Genomic DNA, 22,154 nt, shown 5'->3' with positions numbered 1-22,154 from the left:
GATATCTCCCTAAAATTCCAGTTTCTTTTCATATCATACATGAGACCTTGATATTTGGTCTGTTTCTCCCTTTCAGCTCTGTTCAGACCTCCATCATTAGGAACACTCACTTCAACCAAGGTTGCAACTGACTTATTCCATATAACTATGTCAGGTTTCACAGCAGCATTTTCAAGGTAGGTGGTTGTAGGGATTACATGGTTGTAATGTATGGTACATAAGTCATTTCCAACTGTTCTTTCAGGTTGATGTTCCCAGGACTTGCTGCTACACTGGATGTTTAATTTTTTACAGATGGTCCAGTGGCGGTACTTACATACTTCATCACGTCTCACTGTATAGTAGCCGTCCCATAGAAGAACCTTGCAACTTGATATCAGATGAACAGCACTTTCCAATTCTGCATGGCAGAACCTGCATTTATTGTCATTACTGAGACCTGCCATCTTCTTGAATGCATTGGTCATCAATCCCTGGTCTTGAGCAGCCATTATAACCCCTTCCTGATCATGGTGGAGGGATCCCCTTTTGAGCCAGTCCAAAGAACCTTCTTTGTCTATGTATTCCTGGGAGAGTTTCCTCAGAAAATACTTTGCACAATGATGTTGGTCCCACTCTTTAAGGTTCCTTCCAAAAAAGGAACCTGTACATTTCTGTTGACTCTTTCTTACTATTTCTGTTGCAGGCTTGTTTAGTGTTTCAATCTCATCTGTAAGATAGCTTTGACCAAAATGCTTGGCCAGCTGGGTGACTTATGTTGTTCTGCTGGCTCTTGTCTCTTGATGTTCGTATACCATTGACAGGGTGTGATTCTGGGAGCTTATCAGATACTGGCCTCAATATTGTTGCCCTATGTTGGTGGTTGATCTCTGAGAGACCTAGTCCTCCTTTTCCCCTGGGCAAATACAGTCTTGGTAGACACTGATTTCTATATATTATTTTATGGAGCATTAGGAGCTTCCATGTCTTGACATTTAGCCGGTTAGATGTATTTTTGTGGCCAGTCAATGATACCAAAACTATCTTATTACTGGCATGGCAAGCTGGTTGACGGCAGTAATTTTATTTTTATTTGTAAGCTGTGTTTTGCAGATCTTTCTCACATGGCGTACATACTCTTTGCCTATCTTCTCCCTCATATATATATATATATTTCCGTAGAAATATATTTTCTTATAATATATATCAATCCTTATTTAAAAAGCTCAATGTAATTACAGAGCAATATAGAGAATAAATGACAAAAAGTTATATTCTAAAATTCATTATGTTCACCATCTTATAATTTATTCCTTTAATTCAGTTGACTTATTCAATTCTTGACAGTATCTGTTATAAAGATATTTGCAGCTTCTCTTCCAATTTTCGGATCTTAATCATGTCAAATCACACTTCATTTCCTTTTGATGGATTGATTGTTGCTATTTCTTCTGATGAGTTAAGGGCAGAATAGATTCACTAATTGATAAAATAATTAAGTGATTGATTTTGCGCTACGAAACAGATACTGTCAAGAATTGTATGTCAACTGAATTAAAGGAATAAATTATAAGATGGTCAACATCATGAATTTTGGAATATAACTTTTTTTCATTTATTATATATATATATATATATATATATATATATATATATAGTCCAACGAGATACACCTAAAGAAAGTCGGAGGTTATATTGACGCATTGTGAAAAAAAAAAAAAACTCAAGATGAGAACAATAGTCCAAAGATTCCAAATAATCAATCCTCATCTCAAAACTACAAAAACAGAAAACTACAACTATGTTTGCTACTACTACGAAATGGTCACAACAACACTCCTGACAATCTTCTGTTGACTCGATCGGCAACGCTACATTAGGTGCTAGTAGACTTTCATTATTTGAAAATACTTCATCTCATACAAACTGTATATAATCCAAACAATTTTCTCCCCTCCCAACTAATCAACTTTTGGCAATTAATATGTATATTAAAATCAATACTAAGACTAACATTGCCAAGTTTTAATAAAACTTCACCTTCTAGTGCAGGATTCACTCTTTATTAAAGAACAAAAATACAGAAAAATGTGTATAAATATACACATCCATGATGAAACGAAAATATCTTGTTTTTTTTTGTTTTGTTTTTTTAAGCCATGATCATAAAACCGACAGAGGTTACTAAGCTAATTAGGGAATGCATAAAACTTAGGAACATCACGATAGTTAGCCTACACAGAACTCCAAAAATGTGACCATGATACATGTTCATTCATACAGTTCTGAGGCAGCATGTTCAGGTCTGCAGAACACAGTACAAGAACAGGGTCACAGCAGGAATCAACATAACAAATTTCTGATGAATCGCCCCCTTAAGTAAGACACTTTATCAAATCTCCAATACTAACGATTACTACGATACTATCCCATTGATTACTGTACATGCCATAACCCTTATCCCCGAGTGGCTTCCAGGCCTTGATGAGTGGTGACTACCTTGTAAAAAAAAAAAAAAAAAAAAAAAGTATGTATCTGATAGCACGATGCTGTAAACGTTCAAAAGAATCAGAGAACACCTTGCCAAATCTAATGAACACGAGGTACCCGTATTCCAAATCGAGACAAATCATTGCCTTGTAAAGCCTTGTCAGCAAATGCCATTCATGAGAAATTTAATAGTTCAGGATATGCAACACGTAAGGTTCTTTATTAACCCTTAAAAAAATCATGTAAACTGATCAAGTATTTTTGTATAAAGAAAATTTTTAATGCGAATTCATAGCATCACAACATAAAACTTGCAAGTTTGAATTATTAAATTATTTTCCTTCGCATTTTAAAAATTTTTTTTAGATCAGTTTCCAAATGGTGGACTAAACTACCGTTCTTCTTTTACTCATAGATTTTAGTTTTCTTATCCATCTTCTACTATAATATAAATCTCACCTGTCTATTTAAATGTATGTATGTATGTCTGCCTAAAACTTTCGACAGAGGCAACAAATTTTCAAGAGATCATTATCATTTTGAAGCTTGACCCTTTGGATGACATATCGAAAAATTGACTAACAACCGTTAATTCCTTCACCCTCAACTTTTCTACAACGAGGGGGGAATCGATATTTACGAAAGTCATCTCCTCTTTTCGATTGACTAGCCTTAATTTAAATCTTTGCCACTTCCGGTTTGGCGATGGGCGCAACGGCAAAGACGTCACTTTTTTTTTTTTTTTTTTTCACGTTCTTCTACTTCACAGTAATACTGGTTGGAACCTGCCTGCCTAATACAACATTTTTTTTTTGTTTTTTTCTCAACACACACCTCCAAACACCCGGGCAAAGCGGGGCACCCAGGCTAGTACATCTATAAAAATGTGTATGTGGAGACTTCTCAACCTATATACTCAATGAACTTTTGATCTACAGATTTAAAATTTTGTATATAGTATATTCAGACACGTGGAAAACTTTTTAATCTGTTTTTCATCCCAAAAAAGGGTTGCTAAGGGGTTAAAATTGAAAAAAATGGTACGTGAAGCTAATCGGATTTTTATCTGTTTGCAACTGTTTCATGAATGCGCACGCATGAATGATTAACATTACAGATTCCTTATGCTAATGAGCGGTTTAAAAAGAATTTAAAGATAGTGTCAAGCTAGTCTAATGGTTATCATACTTAACTCATTGTCTTTAGGTTTTTGTTTCAATCTCAGCCTGAGTATTTTTTTTTTTTTGTACTTACAAGAAGTGAACCGTTTAAAAAAAAATAAAAAAATTTTTTTAAAAACCCACATGCATATGTCTCAGTTCCTATATGAATTAAATACATATTTTATAACCAGGCAATGTTGGGCAGCTTACTAGTTTAAAAATAAAACCAATTTATTCATTTACATGATTTTTTGAATATGATATTTTCGTTTCATCATGGGTAAATACATCATGCAAATTTTTTCTGCATTTTTAAAAGAATTTTTATTATAGGAAGAATTCTGGACAAGAACCCAACTTTGGAAAAAAGCAATCTTTATAAAACCATTATTGTATAATGGTTATCAGGTTTCTTGCAAAATTAATGTTTTCAAACTTTCTTGTTTTTACTCATTTTTGAAAACGATTGCTTTTAGTTTTCTAAGTTATTAGATTTTGAAGCATTTTTACATAAATTTCCAACAATTTCGATTCAAAAAGATATTAATAACAAATGCGGAAAAAGAAGAAATGCATATCTGTTACATCCGATAATGTGCGTTATTGGTTTAAAAAATTATTAACAAATTATAACCTTTTTTTATTGTTATTCCACCTAAAAAAAAAAAAAAAAAAAAAAGGCATCGTGCCACTTTGACGTAACGAGATACTATTTGGGACCAAATCTACAGGAACACTATAAAGGGAGTTGAGCAGCGAGATATCTGTTCACATTTCACTTGAATTTCTGCATGTCAATACAATCAGGGAAGCAGGGACCCGGGAGGGAATTCCAAAGTCTAGCATCTTTGGTTCCCCCCCACCTCGCCAATCTTTCATAATAAACACCCGTCTAGCTGAAACCACTGTCAGTAATTTTCCCCACTCTTTATCTGTGCCTAAATCAAAACGTAAATTCCATGAACAAAGCTTCTTTCTTAGAAGTGCACGTCTGTGGGACTCTCTTCCGTTTGCCTGTTTACAACTTAACTACAACTTGGATGTCTTCAAGTCCAATAGTAACAAATTCCTGATGAACCGCCCCCTTAAGTAAGACACTTTATCAAATCTCCATTACTAACGGTTACTACATTACTATCCCATTGATTACTGTACACGCAATAACCCTTATCCCCGAGTGGCTTCCGGGCCTTGATAAGTGGTGACCCCCGTGTAAAAAAAAAAAAAAGTTTGTAGGCAGAAACTATTAAAGTAGAAGGCTTTCTGGCATCTAAGGATCTCTACTGTGTAGGGGTGTCGGTTTAGTTGCGTGTATTTACGTTGAGGGGTACAAGTGCTTCGAGTTCGGCAGAGTGCAAAGCAGGCACAAAAATACATTTTGACAATGGAACAGAGGTTGGAGCTTCGTTGATAGCACAGGACATATTAGGTTGGAGACTAGGACATTTATTTAACAATAGATTAACTGGTAAAGTAGACAATGCTGGATGCGTTAGGATTAAAGACTGCGATGGAAACTCATTTTAATGATCTCTCAAACTGTCATGGCCGATGTGTTCTTCACGGGCCATCTCTCTCGCTCGCTCTTCAGTCCAAGGGAAATAACTTTTTTGGGGTGTAAAAAAAAACAGTATCTTTTCTGGCAAACTCTTATCAGATAATACAAAAGTTGGTTTCAGAAATTATGTACTGGTCATGCTCTCTTAACAATGAATGTTTGAAAGCAATCGAGGAAAGAAAAAAAAAAAAAAAAAAAAGAAACAAACATCAAATTATCAAAGAAATATCAAACGCATTTGGTGTCAGTATTTTAACAGTGTCTGAAGCAAATTGGTAGAATCGAAAAAAGCTTTGTAAATGGGTCCTACATGAAAACCCTTTGTTTTTGAAAGCGGTTATTAATTTGTGAGCAACTGAATACCATCTTGCACTTAGTTTAGACTTTTATTGCTATTTTTAATTAGCATAAAATTTATTTTAGTGCAAAAAGATATGCATATATTAGTTTTTTTTAATTGGAAATTTTAAATGAAATTCAACTTGTTTGCAAAAGTGCTTTTGTGTGGTATAAAAAGAAGCAATAAGGAAGGGAAGAGGGTAACGTACCTGGTCGACGATTGAGTTCTTGACGTTTGCCTGATGAACCTTCCTCGAAACTAGACAAAAAAAAATGACACATTTAAAATAAAATGAAATGCATAAAAAAGTTATAATAAATACATTGGATTAAGTTTAACACTTTACTGCAGTTTCACAGCATTTCCTATCTTATATTAAATGATAGTAAATAGTGCACTACTTTACACATTACTTTATAAGCATTAGCATTGGGACAATTAATCGGAATCATTATCAGAAAAATTTGTGCCTATTTTCCGATGCCAAAAAGATTCTTTTTACTTTTATATTTGTGATAAATTTCAAACAAGTAAAACATTTCGTTGGGATTTGGTTTCAAGCGCACTTGATGCATATTTCATTTTATTCAAATTAAAACGTTTCTGTATGAACTCTCATTCTTGACGTTATTCTCGCGTTACCTACGCACAGTTCAAACATTTCAAAATACAATCGCCAGATACAACACGCGGCTCTATACAAACAAACTTCTTGCTCCAAATTTACAACATGGCAAAGAAGAAGAAAAGAAACAAAACAACACACTGAAGATGGAGTATACCTCCGAAATATATTTGTGATAAATTTCAAACAAGTAAAATATTTGTTTATTTTCCTGATATTATGTTGTGATTTGGTTTCAAGCGCACTTGATGTGTATTTTATTCTTTTACTTGTTTATTTGATTTTGTTTAAAGCAAAATTTTCCACTGTTGCTAGTAATGTTAAAATAAATATTTATTGATTTTAAACTACCAGTAAAACATAAATCTATAGACTATTCCCCACAAGTGTATTTTTACGTTTAGGAAAATATCTGCACATTAACATCTGTTTTTATGGTAATCAGGGAAAAATAACTCTATAGTTAAATATTTAGATATTTATAAAGAATCAGAATCTGTAATTGTATCAGAATCAGAAATTACAGAATCGGTAATCCTATTGGAATCAGGAAAAAATATTGAAATCGTTCCATAGCTAATAAGCATATTTTGATAAAAAGGAATATAACGTTATTATGGGTGTTTTTATTTATGAAGAACTTCCATGTCACAAATGGCAAAACTTTTACTGTGCACATCTATTTTATGAAATACAATTTGTGGGAAAATTTCAAGAAAAAGTAATGGACAGTTATCTGGCAATCTTCCAGACTAACGGACCCCACTGAAAACATAGGTCCCTCTCCGATAAATTGGGGGACCAAAAATATCTGTCAAAAAAAATTTTTTTTTTTTTTTAATCAAATACTTTTTATAGTGTTTCTTTTTAACAGTAAATGTTTACCAGAAAAAAAAATGACAATGAAAAGTAAATATATCAACAAATTATTTAATTCCTCAATTCTTGGCCCATTAGCAAAAAAATAAATAATTTAAAAAATATTTTAAAAACAGCATGACAGTCCATATAAATTAAAATTGGTTCTTGTTTTTGACATGAGAATCTCAGGTTACTGGAATGATGTGCTTAAATATCACACAAGTACAGAACCAGTAAAAAGAGTATTTGTTTTTCATGCATGAATTTATCATACATAATAAAATCTCTCCATAAAAGATATGAAGTGCCTTCAATAAGTTTGCAGACATTTTTGTACAGGCATTTAAAATTGATGTGGATTCTTTAAAATTCAATATGTTATTACTATACTTTTATGAGATGACTGACCAATTTGTATAATTTCAGGTTCAAATGAACAGGTACAGCAGGAATTGGAATACACTACTAAAGACTGATTCTCGTAGCTGGTGAATTTCAAAAATGCAATCTGGACGCGAGGATACTTTAGAAAAACGATATGCAATAAAATTCTTTTAAACTTGGAAAAAATGTCACAGAAACGTATAGACTGCTTCCAACTGCTTTTGGCCCACCTTGCATGAATCGAACATCAGTTTTTGAGTGGCATAAGAGACTCAAGGAAGGCAGGGACTGTGAGGGACGATGAGGTGTGGGAGGAGTAAGGAAGTCAAAACACCAGTTGATTGGCCAAATATAGGATTTCATCGATAAGAATCGTCTTGAGTCTATAGAGACAACAATTGCAAAGTTTGATGTCAGTGTGGGAACTGTACACACAATTATTCACAAGCGGAACTGAAGATGCGGAAGATTTGCACAAAGTTTGTCCCAAGGGTGCTCAGAAGATCAGAAAGATGTGCATCAAAACAATTCCTCACCCTCCCTATAGTTCAGACCTTGCTCCTTGTGACTTTTGGTTATTCTCTAAACTAAAGGAAAACTTTAGAGGCTGTCATGAGACGATTGCAATGAAAGAGGCTGTGACGAGGGTCACCGACATGGTCACACAAGAGGACTTCCATGGAACCTTCCAGAAGTTTTCGGAATGGTACGTGCATTACAGCCGGAGGAGATAACTTTGAAGGAGACTAAACTTTCATGTGTGTACTATCAAGAAAAGTGTCCATGCGAAAAAAGTCTAAAACTTTATGGAAGGCATGAAACCAAAACGCAGAGCAATGCCTGGTAATACTATTAGTCTACAAGTCATCTCAAATGACGTGTGCTATCAAAGATATTTTAAGCGATAGAACAATTTAAATGTTTGAATTACTATGAGGTACATTTTGATAAAACGTGTAAAAACGAGTGAAGCATGTGAGGATCTTGTGTTAAATATTCAGGTGGGCACAGTAGCTGGTAGATATATTAACTAGTGCATGTTAGCAGTATAGGTTGGATGTGCTGAAGACGAAAACATTAGATGAGTGAAAATCATGGGAAAAAGAAATTGATATTTAACAAGACATGATGACAGAGATAATGGCAGGCACAACTATTGTTGAATAGTATTCTGGGCAATGCCGGAATTACTGCTGGTTGTGCACACATGCATATGGAGCTGGTTGCACACACGCACATGGACGCACACACGCATATGGACGCACACACGCAAATATTGTGGAAATCTTCAAACCAAGAAATGTCATCTAAAGTCATAACAATTGAAAGAAGTGTGCAGAAGCTTTGAAATCAACATTCTTCAACTAACAAGTTTTGACAACAGCCATATTGAAATTTGGCCTTGGACGAATTTAATAAGCGTTAGTGGAATGCTACATAGAAAAATGAAATTCCTATCTAAAGTTTTTGTAAATAAAAACAAATACCGGCCAAGTAAAAAGTCAGTTAGAGAGAAGGGCATCTAGATGACCAGTTGTCATCTTGCGTCACCCACACCTCTTCTCTCTCTCCATAGCACATTGAGAAAGAATTGAACAGAAAATAAATCGTCATTCCTTTTTATAAACTTATGTCAAGTGTTTTTTGTGAAACAACTAATTGTCTTATATACATTCGTCAAGAACATGAAACTTTTATTTAACAGATTAAATAGACGACACGGTTAAAAAAACATAACGTAACAGTATTAGTAGGTCAGCAAAAGCAAATTTTGGAGTCCAAGGCTATTGAATGGATTTTTTTTATATTTGCAAAATGATTGTATCTTATTTTTACTTAAGAATCATAGGATTTTCTTAAGTCAACAAATCTATGATTCATGGGAATAATTATTAATCTGAACCATTTGGTGAAAACTAAAGTTTATTTGCAAAAAAAAAAATGCTATTATTTGCAATTTGAAATACAGAATCTTCTATAGTCCCAACATTTGACCTCCTGATTCGCCTGCATTACAACTCTATGGACTATTGTGTGTGAAGCAAAGTTGAGAAAGACACCAATTGTACAGCTTTACAGTAGACAATCTGTTAATAAATGAAATATCTTTGTACCTTATGGTTTTTCAAGTGTTTTTTTACTCTCCAATGTGTACAGTATTGTTAAATTAATACACAGTGTGCTTTAGCAACATGATCGCTATCTCATGGACTATTATGTGTGGAGCACAATTGAGAAAAACATCAACTGTATTGCTTATAACAGATGCCTCCAAATGGGAGAAGGGGAGCATATTGCTGACTTTAGAACTATGCAGACCAAAATAAATTTAAAAAAAAAAAACAAAAAAACTGAACATGTTTTATACTGTTTTTCTCATTAGTTTTACTTTTTAATGAATCTAGTTCTCCCAGACCTCATTCTATTAATAATTTTCTAAACAAAAAAGAAAAACTACTGCACTATTTTCACACATAATTTTTTCTGAATATTTTTTACGTTTTCCATAAAAGCTTCACAGACTGGATAAAAAACTGACAGGTCAGATCTAACTGACAGGCCATCGTTTGGAGACTGCTGGCCTATAACAATAAAGATGAACAAATTTACAGAAACTGATGTTCAGGCATTTCTCAAAAGGACATTGTGAAATTATTTTTCTCAATATTTACAAATCTATTTCTGGTGCTTCTATATTATAACGAAAAAATATACCTACGTAATTGTCATGTTCCAAATAGTAACAAATTTTAAAATTACAGAAAACGATAAGGTAGAAAAATAATCATCAATGAAAAACTGTTTTCGATAAAGTTTATACGGAGAATAAATTTTTTTTGAACATTTTGAATTATATTTGTCTTGTGATCTAAGCAACAAAACTTAAATTATCTTCCCTATCACCTTTTCTCTTTTTTTAGTAAGCATAAATATAGCTATTTCCTTTCATTAATGATTTTTTTTACCTTATTGTTTTTCATAGTTTTTAGCTATGTTACTATTTGAGACCTGCCAATAATGTAGGTACCATTTGTTTTACTTGAAATTCAATATTTTTTCTTTTGTATAATATGGAAGCGCCCTATTTTCTCAAGACAGAGTCGGGATCTCATTCTAAAAACAATAGAATCAATTTTTTTTTTTAATGTTGATTTTATTGATTCAAGACTTAAATAAATTTTAAAAAAAAAGCGTTTTTTAGCAAAGATGAGTCAAGAAAAAGCTTTGGAAAGATGACTTACTCTTGTGGAATTTTTTCCGCATCCCATTCCCTCCTCCATTCACCTGAGGCAGATTTCTGCCGATCAATCCGTTCTTTATCTACACGTTCCCTTTCGGCCTTCCATTCCATATACTGGCGACGTTCTCGACCAGTCATAGATATTGACATCTCCATTTTGGACTGAGGTGATGAACCAGTAAAAACCTGAAAATTAAAAATATCATTTAATCATTTCAGTTAAGCAAACACGTGATATTGGAGAATGTTCCTACCCGGGGTTAACCAGAACGAGGAGAGAGTATTATGTTTTTAAAAATCACTGTTAAATCAATTTTCTTTTAATTACATTTTTTTTTTTTTTTCATTTGTTACTTTACGCTATTACAATTTTTAATTTCAATAAATACTAAATTGATTTTGAGTTTAGATTTTTTTGAAACAATTTTTAATTAGGCACATCATTATTTTTATAGCAGGTACTTGATTGAACTGTACAGGGTTCAAAAGAGGTCGCCAACCTGATCGGTCCTGAACTGTCATCTAAGCTTCAGTCTATGTCCTATCGACAAAATGTTGCATCCCTCTGCCTGTTCTACAAGTATTTTTATGGTGAATGCTCTGATGAACTCCAAGCACTTTTACCCCCCCCTCGACATGAATACCCTCAGCTAATACAATCAACAAGCAGCTGAATCCCACCCCTACACAGTAGAGACCCTAGGTGTAAAAAAGCCTTCTACTCCAATAGTTTCTTCCCTAGAACTGCTAGACTTTGGAACTCCCTTCCGGGATTCTGCTTTCCCAACTGTACTGACATGCAGAAGTTCAAGTGTAATATGAACAGACATCTTGCTGCTCATCTCCCTTCATAATATCCCTGCGACTTATGTCCCCGATAGTAGCCCTCTACTTCAAAGTGGCACTGTGGCTTGTTTGGGGTGAAAATTGAATTAAATAAAATAAAATCTGTGCCTCCCAACCTGTAAAACATTTGCAAGAAACGCTTGTCTAGCTACAACCATTATCAACAATTTTTCTTACTCTATCTGTGCTTAAAACTAAAAGAAAATTCCATGAGCAAAATTTCTTTCCTAAAATTGCTTGTCTCTGAAACAATATCATGGGGTTGCTTTCCAACTAACTACAACAATCATTTTCAAATCCAAGTTAAATAACTTTTTGTTAAGCCGTCCATTTAAATAATCGAATTCTACCCAATTTCCACCATTATTGATCATCACTGTGATGTCTAATCTTTAACTTGTAACAAGAAATATTTTTTAACCCTTTATGACCTGAATTATGATGTAGATGATTAAAAAATATTTATTGTTAATTTTATGACCTGAATTATGATGTAGATGATTAAAAATATTTGTTGTTAATTTTATGACCTGAATTATGATGTAGATGATTAAAAAATATTTGTTAATTTTATGACCTGAATTATGATGTAGATGATTAAAAAATATTTATTGTTACTTTTATGACCTGAATTATGATGTAGATGATTAAAAAATATTTGTTAATTTTATGACCTGAATTATGATGTAGATGATTAAAAAATATTTATTGTTAATTATATGACCTGAATTATGATGTAGATGATTAAACAATATTTATTGTTAATTTTATGACCTGAATTATGATGTAGATAATTAAAAAATATTTATTGTTAATTTTATGACCTGAATTATGATGTAGATAATTAAAAATATTTGTTAATTTTATGACCTGAATTATGATGTAGATGATTAAACAATATTTATTGTTAATTTTATGACCTGAATTATGATGTAGATGATTAAAAATATTTGTTAATTTTATGACCTGAATTATGATGTAGATGATTAAAAAATATTTGTTAATTTTATGACCTGAATTATGATGTAGATGATTAAAAAATATTTGTTAATTTTATGACCTGAATTATGATGTAGATGATTAAAAAATATTTATTGTTAATTTTATGACCTGAATTATGATGTAGATGATTAAAAAATATTTATTGTTAATTTTATGACCTGAATTATGATGCAGATGATTAAAAATATTTGTTGTTAATTTTAGTTAGTTCAAAAGGTAATGATACGTTGATGTTAAGACTTTTTACACAATAACGATCTTTTATTATGAAGTTCAATAGTTAAATTACCATTGAGAATTTTTGCATTTCATAAACTTACCTTGATTATTAACCAGTGCTTAAATAAGTGTGTTTATGACACCAAGCGAAATCCGAGAGATGGTGGGCATACTGAATGTAAGCAATGGACAATTGTAATCTGAAGGTACCTGGTATCTACCCAGATACTGAACAAATATGAACAAGGCATGTTTGAATCAATTCCCACTTTATGTCATTATATTCATTATTTACGATTGAACGAATTCGTTCCACCAGGTCATAAAGGGTTAAGTAGATAACCTATTTTTTTGGTATTTTACACTTTTGTAATTTTTAGTTTCGATAAATAATTAGTTTTGAGTTTTGATTTCTGAAACAAATGTTTAATTTTGCATCTCATTTCACTAAATTTCTATTTTCTGAGTAAGATAACTATGTTTATGTGTTGATTCCATTTTAAAATCACGCCGAAATTGCATATTTACCAATCCAAACGAGTTTTGGTTTTAAAAGTCTTCAGTAAACAATATTACTTCATTTGAAGACCTTGACGAAAATGATTTTTACAGAAATAATCCTGAAAATGTTTTTAAATATAAGAATTTCCATGAACTGATTTTTACAGAAATAATCTATATATCTATAAAAGTGAGAATTCTCAATCTACATTCTCAGTGGACTTTTGATCTAAAGACTTGAAATTTGGCATATAGGGGATTCAGACACGTGGAAACTTTAATCGGTTTTCATCTGGAAAAAAGGGCTGCTAAGGGGTCAAAATTGAAAATTTTGTACTTGGGGGGGGGGTCATCAGATTTTTATCTGTTTGTCAACTGTTTCACGTCTGCGCAAATCATTCACATGATAGCTTCCTTATGTTAAGAATAAGTAGGTCTGGAAACAGTTTTTAAATATTGTGGCAAGCTGGCCTAATGGTCATCGTATGTGATTCACTGTCTTTAGGTTTTGGTTGCAGCTCGGTTACAAGGATTGAACTGTTAAGAAAAAACATAATACTCGCATGCGCATGTCTACGTTTACTTCCATATATTTTGTTTTCTTTAAAAGGAAGTTACCATTACGCTTAAAAACCAGGCAACAGCGGGTACATCTGCTAGTTAATACTAAAATATTTAGTTAATATAATAAATAAAAATATCAGTCAACTGAAATAATCAAGATTGTGTTCTCCATGATATAACGTTGTTTAAATTTTAAAATGAAATACGTATGTTATACGTTTGAAGCCAAATGACAATGCAAAATTTCTGTAAAATAAACATTTGTTTCAAATAATTTCGATGTAATACTTTTCTTTTTTTTTTTTCATTTTTCTTAAACTTTTTCTTCTAGGGGATGGGACATCCAACCAGATGTCTGACATTTACCCGTATTTTAGTGAGTCCAACCAAGAGATCTTTTCAGGATTCTAGCCGTCCCTTTCAGTGCAATCGTTTGTATTTCACTTGCACTTGGTTCACCGGGTATGCTTGCTATGTACTTTTTCAAGTTCTTTTTCATAAGCCCAGTTGCTCCTATGATGACTGGTATAATTGAAACGTCTTTTAATTTCCAATTTCGTTTCATATCATACATAAGTCCTTGATACTTTGTTATCTTTTCCCTCTCAACTCTGTTAAGCCCTGTATCATTGGGTACACTGACCTCTATTACGGTCGCTTTTTTGTTTGCTCTGTCCCAAATCACTATATCTGGTTTAACAGCTGCGTTTTCAAGATATGTAGCAGTAGGGATTATGTAGTCATAGTGAATAGTGTAGTTGTCATTCCCAACTGTTCGTTCGGGTATATGTTCCCAGGAGTTTTTACTATACTGAATGTTGAGTTTCTTACATATCTTCCAGTGAAGGTATTTGCAAACTCCGTTATGGCGATCTGTGTAATAACCGTCTCCAAGTAGGACTTTGCAACCAGAAATCAGGTGGCCCACACTCAACCTCAGTGCTACAGAACCTGCATTTATTATCGTTGCTTAGACCACACATCTTTTTGAAGGCGTTTATCATGAGGCCTGATCTTGTGCAGCCAATATCAACCTCTCTTGGTCGTAATGGAGGGATCCTCTTTTGAGCCAGTCTGAATATAAATGGTCGCACTGAGATGTTGTCTGTGGGCAGATTAAAGAAAACCCATATTGAGTGCGAGACTACCTTGCTGGATGTGCCTGACAGACATTTTCAACCCTTTACAGTCACCGATAAAAACAACTGAACAAGAAATTCATCCATACAATATGAGAGCAGGGAAGACAGCTCACTGGCCCAAGAAGCTTGCAAGAGATTACTGTACCTAAATTCTATGATCACCTTCTGCTACAGACGCATCAGTGTCGAACAGTGGTGATATTCCCACAACCGTTCTTAGTGGGGAGCCCTGTAGCAGAGAAGAGATCTATCTCCCTGCGAGATCTAATGAGAGTTAAGCTAAAATTTACATATAAATCGACTCACACAAAGAGGATAAAACCAGTTGACGTCTAAAAGGCAAACGACACATGCTATCTGAGTATTCACCGCGACGAACGGACCTCGCTAAAACTCCTTAGCAGCCCCCTTTTCCAGATTAAAAAGGTTTCCACATCTCTGGATATCCTATATATGAAATTTCAAGTTTTTAGATCCAAAATTTGTCGAGTATATAGGTTGAGAAGTGTCCTCATACACACACACACTTAAAGATAAATATATAGTCTAAACGAATACTCAAAATATTCTATAAAGTTAAGTAAATTTTTTAAAGTAATTTTGTTCAAATATAAAATTGCATTTACAAAAAATGTTTCCTGATAAAAGAAATAGGATGCTAATAGGTTAATGATCTTAAAAAAAAAAAGAAAAAAATTGTTCAAGTGGTTGTTTTGGACAATTTTACAATGTCAAAAAATAAAATACTATATTAGCCCATTAACATCCATTGTCATTAATGAGGACTGATACATAACCATATTTCAACAACATCTGTATTTTTCAGATATATCTATAATAATTAGTCAGAAAGATCGAAGTGTCTTTCAAATATTACACCAACTTCTCAATATATATTGGCAACACTATTACTGTCAAAATTTAGAGTCGAAGAATACAATTAGTTAAAGTAAATAAAAATTTTATTGGTAAGTATAAAATGTGGCTTGGTTATAAGGACTATAACCAAGCCACATTTTATATATATTTCCCCAAAACCTCTGGCCTTGTTGGAAGGGAGACTAAAACTTGCTGCTATGGTTTCAAATGATCTGAAATAACAGCAAGGGAAGACTTGATTCCAAATATTTCTCATAGGCTATATCTCCCTTCTTTTAGAAATAGGGTAAGATTATGAATATCTCCAGTATCAAATAATCCTTATACACTGTGAAATTTACTTTATGTATGAAAACCAAAAAGGGGAAATATAACATGAGAAATATTTTCTAAGAATATTAGAAATGTTAGTTTTCTAAGAAAGCATTAGGGGGAGGGGGAGGACAAAAAAAAAACAAAAAAAAAAAAAACAAAGCAAGTGACATTAGCAAATTCATATCGACAACAACTAACCTGTTTCTCCCGTGCAATTTTCATTTTGGTTTTCACGTTTTGAAAATCACTTCCACCATAGTTTTTAGGATGCCTGCGGTAATCCTTTTGTCGACCAGAATCTCTCATGCCGTCCTCTGTGTTCCCCCCTCCTCCTCCTCCTCCTCCCCTACCGCCTCTGCCACTGCTTCCCCCTCCTCCTCCTCCTCCTGAATCCCTGTCTCCTCGTTCTAAGACAGGGCCTTCTCTTCTTTTGTCTGCAAGGAAGTTGTAGGCAGGGTCGGGTGGTGGTCCCTAAAATAAAAAATATCAGGGTGAAATCACAGATATTAGAAAACAAATAAATTCTATTATACAGTAACACCTTGAGATACAAATGCACTAAAATACAATTTTTTTTAAAATACAATGATACATTGTATTTACGCCCTAAGATAGGATTTTTTTTTTTTAAATAATAAAATAAAATAAATTTTAAAATTTTTACAAATACAAAACACAAAGCAAGAAAAAAAATGTGTGTATGTGTGCATGTATCGTAGGCTAGGTTTTGCTGTCTCTTCATAGCTCACCTTTATAAGCCACTCATCCCTGTCTCCATAAGTTGGTTACAATTTTATTCTTTATTTTTGGTTCATACTTTCTGTTACATTAAGACTTAAATATTAAGCATTTAGTAAATCGAGTCAACATTTTTAATTGTGTATAATTTTACCCCTTTTCAGTTACCATATCATGGTGTGCCCCCATTCCTCCTTGCATGCATTCCATACACTAGCACTCGCTTAGGCGGTGAGTACAACTATTTTTTTTTTTATTAACATTTATTATTATATCTCAATTTCTGTAGAATTACTGTTGTATTTATCTTGAGTATAATTTGAGCTTGTTTGGAGTAAATCTCTTACCCTTGGAATGGATTAATTCTGCTTCTTTTAATTGAAATGGGAATAATTATTTTGAGATAGGTTGGTGATCATGGAATGAATTAAATTTGTATCTCAAGGTATAACTGTATTTTTTAGATGAGGATCATTTGTATTATTTAGATTATTTGGACTACTGTTCTCATCTTAAGTTATTTATTTTCACGTTTGGCTAAGGTAATCTCCAACCTTCTTCAGGTGTATCCTGTTGAACTTGATAATCTTTCTGTTGGACTCAGGAATCCGAAACTTCTAGTATAATGTCTTTTCACTAACTGCTTATCTTTGGAATTCTATCCCTGCTTTCTACTTTCCCCGATTGTACTAACATGCAGAAATGTAATGTAAACAAACATCTTGCTGTACAACTCCACTCTTAGGACTGCCCTGTGGCACAATAATAAGGATACTTTTGGGAGGAGCTAGAACTTCCCACATTTAAAAGTCTTATATCGAACCTTCGTTATCCTTTGGAGGAAATAAGTTGGAACAATATGTTACAAAAACAACGACGAATGTTGTCGATCAACAACAGCTAACAGATGTTGATTACGAACTTGAGGACGAAGATTGTCTAAAGGCGAAAAGTAATGAACGTACAGCATGATGGTTGCAGCAAAAGAATAATTCTCAAGAGAATTAATGAGGATAAGAACTCTACACAAGACTTATTCAGCAGATGTCATATTGACTCCTTTATCCCTCCGCAGAGCTGGTGTGCCATGCCAGGATGTAACAGCCCTTTCCAGAGACATCTCCATGACAAGGAGTTACTCTCCTTGCCAAATGATCAGGTTGCACTCCTATAAATTTGACTCCTAACAGCAATAGCTTTTTACATATCAATGGTAATATGCAGTGTTTGGAGTGATTTAAAGTTTGAAAAAATATTGTTGGATATTTGTGACAGGATCTTGGTGGACAAGTCAGGCATCGATTCAAGTTTATTTAGACCTAACAAGGTTGGATTGTAGAAAGGATTGTGAATTTTCTTCAAGAAAATGTGGGTCACCCTGTATTTCACAGTTTGTATTTTGCTGTCAATATGGTAGCCTTCAAGTCCAATGTAAACAAATTCTTGTTGAGCTGGCCTCATAAATAATCAAATTCTACCCAATTTACACCATTAACGATTACTATACTATCACCTTATATTAATTAACCCTTGTCCTCGAGTGGCCTTCAGAGCTTTATAAATGGTGACTTCCAAGTAAAAAAAAAAAAAAAAAAAAAAAAAAATTAAAAGGTGTTAGAAAATGATGCATCTTAAACACCATGCAAGCACAAACATTTTATTACCGCAACAACTAATTCCAATTAATTTATAAGAACAAAAAAAGTTACACAAAAATTATATTTTCAATAAATACAATTAACAATCACATGTTTAGATCACACGCACACATTACAGATGACCAAAACGACAAAAATTAGTTTTTGTCCAGAACTTCCCCTATATTAGAAATTAGCATGGGTACCCGGCGTTGCCTGGGTGGAGAGAGGTGGTATACTAAGGCTATTGAGCAACTCCAAATCCAAACTTTTGTTTAAATCAAAAAAGCAACGAGTATCTATGTAAGCGCAAAAAAAAAAAAAAAAAAAAAAATTATCTGCAGTAGCCAGGCTCAAATCTGTAACACGAAGAGGAAAAGGTGAAAGAAAACAAATGCGTTATGTCACGGGGCTTCGAAATAACATCTTTTAAACATTTGTTGAGATCGCTAGGTGTATGAATTTGCAAAAATGTTGACGCTAATAATTGACACCTGATCGCAAAAAACGGCCCAGTTGACCAGCACAGAATGAATCTTTTTGGCCAATTTTTAGGGATTTGTCATCCGAGAGTTCGATCTTTCTAGTGATACCAATTTTGTCGACAGTTTTTGGCAGACATACAAACACACAAACTAACAGGTTTCTGTTTTACATAGTAGACTAGCGGGGTTACCCAGCATTGCCCGGGTAGAGGATGTTGGCACAAGGACAAAGTGATGTGAAGAATGGCTTCCACATGGTTAAAATAAAAAAAGATAGGTGGGTAATTAGTTTTTCACGCTAGTGAATTGAAATGTTTTTAAAAGAGAGATAGAGAGAGGTGGGATTGAACTCGAAAAAGTAGGGCTAATTAGTTTTCCTCACTAACCATTAGGCCAAAGCGTATAGTGTATTCAATGAATTGGTAATTAAGTTAAGAATCATAGGAGCCGCAATGCATGCATAAAAATGAACGTTGCTTTTAAAACTGGCTGGGGGCCAGATAAGCTTGGCGCTTTTTGTTGATATTTGTTTTCCCATGAAAACAAAATGTGATACAATTTGCTTAAAAATGAAATTTTCTCAGTATAGAAAGGTTTCCCTCCTTGATGGAATGAGAACTAATCTCATTTTGGCGCAGTGCTAGTCGTCAAGACTGATCTCCCAAGTTGGAATCATTGTGGAGTTATTCTTATTTTAGAAGATGGCAACACAAGACATTACAGTTATAGCCAGTTAACATACTTCCTAACTGCCAGCATAGTGCTACCGGAAGCGATGACAAGGCAAATTAGTTCCTTCACTTTTTTTCTCTCACGTGCATGTATTTTTTATTACATATTTCTAATCGTTCTTTTTTATTTAATAATCATTGAAAAGCTTTTTTAGTCATTTTTAATTAAGAATTATTGAATACTTGAAATTTTCTTATTTTGATTTCAATAATTTTATTTTTATATTTTCATAAATATGTATTCATTATAAAAATTCAAATAAAAAAACTTTTTTTTTTTAATTAAAATTAAATTTTAATTAAAATAAATATTTTTATCATTTCATTAACAAAATTCTTATAAAATTTCAAATAAAAACAATATTTCCTCGGATCCAAATCCAGTCAAAAATGAATCTTATAAAATCAATTAATTACAAGCACCCTTAACTAAAAACAAAAAAAAAACTGAACATTTGTTAATTATAAAGATTTTCTGACCTCCCTGATCAAAGAAATATTGTGATTAATTCTCAATAACTCAGTCTTCTAAACATAAACTAGACTGAATTAAGAGCTTGCTTATTTCCCTTAGATCATTTGTAAATATTGTTTCTTTATTTTTACATACTTTTTATTTTTCTTTAAACTGTTGTTGCATGTTTAATACCTCTAGACTCAAACACGTAACTCTCGATTGTGTATAGGATGGGCATGATGAACATTTTTTTTTTTTTACAATTCCGACTATTTGTTTGATCATTGAAACTAAATCTATGATTTTTATTCAGAATTCCCTCTATATTACAAAACGAAAATAAAGCAAAAAAGTATGTATTAACAGAAATATATTTCAAAAATTACCTAAATTGGTCAAGTAATTTTAGTTTTATAAAGAAAATGGTTTTAAATGATTAACAGAAATTCACAGTCATTACAACGTAAATCTTGTTCGAATTGAGTTACCTGCCTTTGTTTTTGTTTTTTTTGCCTTTTAACTTTTCAAAATGGTGGACATAACACCTGCCCTTCTGTTATTTATAAAATTTTATTTTCTTGTTTAAAAATAAAATTACTTGATCAATTTATGAGATTTTTGAAATGTGATATTTTGTTTCATCATGAGTATGGAAATTATGCAGATTTTTCTTTCTTTTTGTTTTGTTTTTTTTAATATAAATCAAAATATGGCGACCCATTTTAGAACAAGCAGTCAGAAGCAATCGCAATCTTTAAAATATCTTATATGTACATTCATTTTTTTTTTTTTTTTTTATGTACGACAAACTACCATATATTGTAATTATTGAATTATATACATTATTTGTGAAGTAACTGCATATTCCATAAATTCACAATTCAATTGGCATTAGTATCGTGCCCCCCCCACCCCTCACAGGTTGGGAACCACTGATATAAAGGGAATTCTGGACAAGTACTAAATTTACTAACCAAAGATAACCTCATGCACTGATAAATTCCATTTTCTATAAATTTTATTTGTGCAGCATGAAAAGTCTTGCTATTTTTTTCAGTTTTATTTTTAAATACAAATCGTTAACTTTTTTTTTAAATTTGAGGGAGGGGGGAATTCTAGGGTTTCAAACTGTAAAAGATTTTTTCACTAATTTTTTTTTTCTGTGTTTCAAACTGAAACGAATACAGAGAACAAAACTTTTTCTAATGAATGCAATTCCTGGAATGATTGTTTGGCTTATTCACACAATGTTTTCGTTCATGTGACTCCGAACTTCTTATGCTAACACAATGACTTGTACACCTCAAGAAGGTTGGAATAAATGATTTTGTTTGAAAAATAAAATTTAAATTTACAAAACCATGAGAAAAGTAAAAAGTTTTTTGAAAAAAAAAAAAAAAAAAAAAAAAAATCAAATTTTTATTTTTTATATATATATATATATATATATGTCCGTGTGTGTGTGCGATGCTTCTACTGAGAATACTCAAGACAATAATATAGCAGAATAAATTTCTAACCCACATGAAAACTATTGATAATGCCATCAAAAATATTCTATATTTCACGTAATCAAATATTAAAAAAATAAAAATTTCAAAAATTTATTTTAGGCAAAAATGGTTAACCTCGCACACAGTTTTTCACTTAACTAATTATTATCATTTAGCAAATAACATTCTACATAAAAAAATGAGTTATTGTTCAAAATTCTCACTATAAACAAAAAAAAAAAAAAATATTATGTGTATACCCCTGTCTAAAAAAAAAAAAAAAATATATATATATATATATTTATTATGTGTATACCCCTGTCTAAAAAAAAAAATATTCAAAAAAATAAAAACGCAAACTGGTCATAAATCTCACAGGTTTAAATTATTGAGTTAACTCCCTTTGTTTTCAATATCATTTTCAAAACGGCAAACAAGATAGTCTTTGGTTAATCAATATTTGATTCTTATTTAAAAATAAACCTACTTGATCAATTTATGAGG

General features: G+C 32.4%; 1 protein-coding gene across 18 annotated transcripts in view; it reads right to left on the bottom strand.

Annotated features, from left to right (window-relative positions):
* LOC145256327 (uncharacterized) overlaps positions 1 to 22,154 on the bottom strand; it is a 288,407-nt gene that overhangs the window by 80,342 nt on the left and 185,911 nt on the right. For all 18 annotated transcript variants that reach the window (XM_080115098.1, XM_080115092.1, XM_080115089.1 and 15 more), the window contains 3 exons: positions 16,308 to 16,580; positions 10,643 to 10,827; positions 5,739 to 5,788 (listed from right to left, as the gene is read on the bottom strand). In XM_080115098.1, coding sequence (XP_079971224.1) covers positions 5,739 to 5,788; positions 10,643 to 10,827; positions 16,308 to 16,580 — 508 coding nt within the window. The remainder of the gene's footprint in view (positions 1 to 5,738; positions 5,789 to 10,642; positions 10,828 to 16,307; positions 16,581 to 22,154) is intronic.

The sequence above is a fragment of the Euprymna scolopes genome, chromosome 32 (assembly GCF_053919585.1).
Source record: "Euprymna scolopes isolate OS-2025 chromosome 32, ASM5391958v1, whole genome shotgun sequence".
NCBI classification, from domain to species: Eukaryota; Metazoa; Mollusca; class Cephalopoda; order Sepiida; family Sepiolidae; genus Euprymna; species Euprymna scolopes.
Note: the sequence above shows the minus strand (reverse complement) of the source record. Positions and strands in the feature narration are given on the sequence as shown.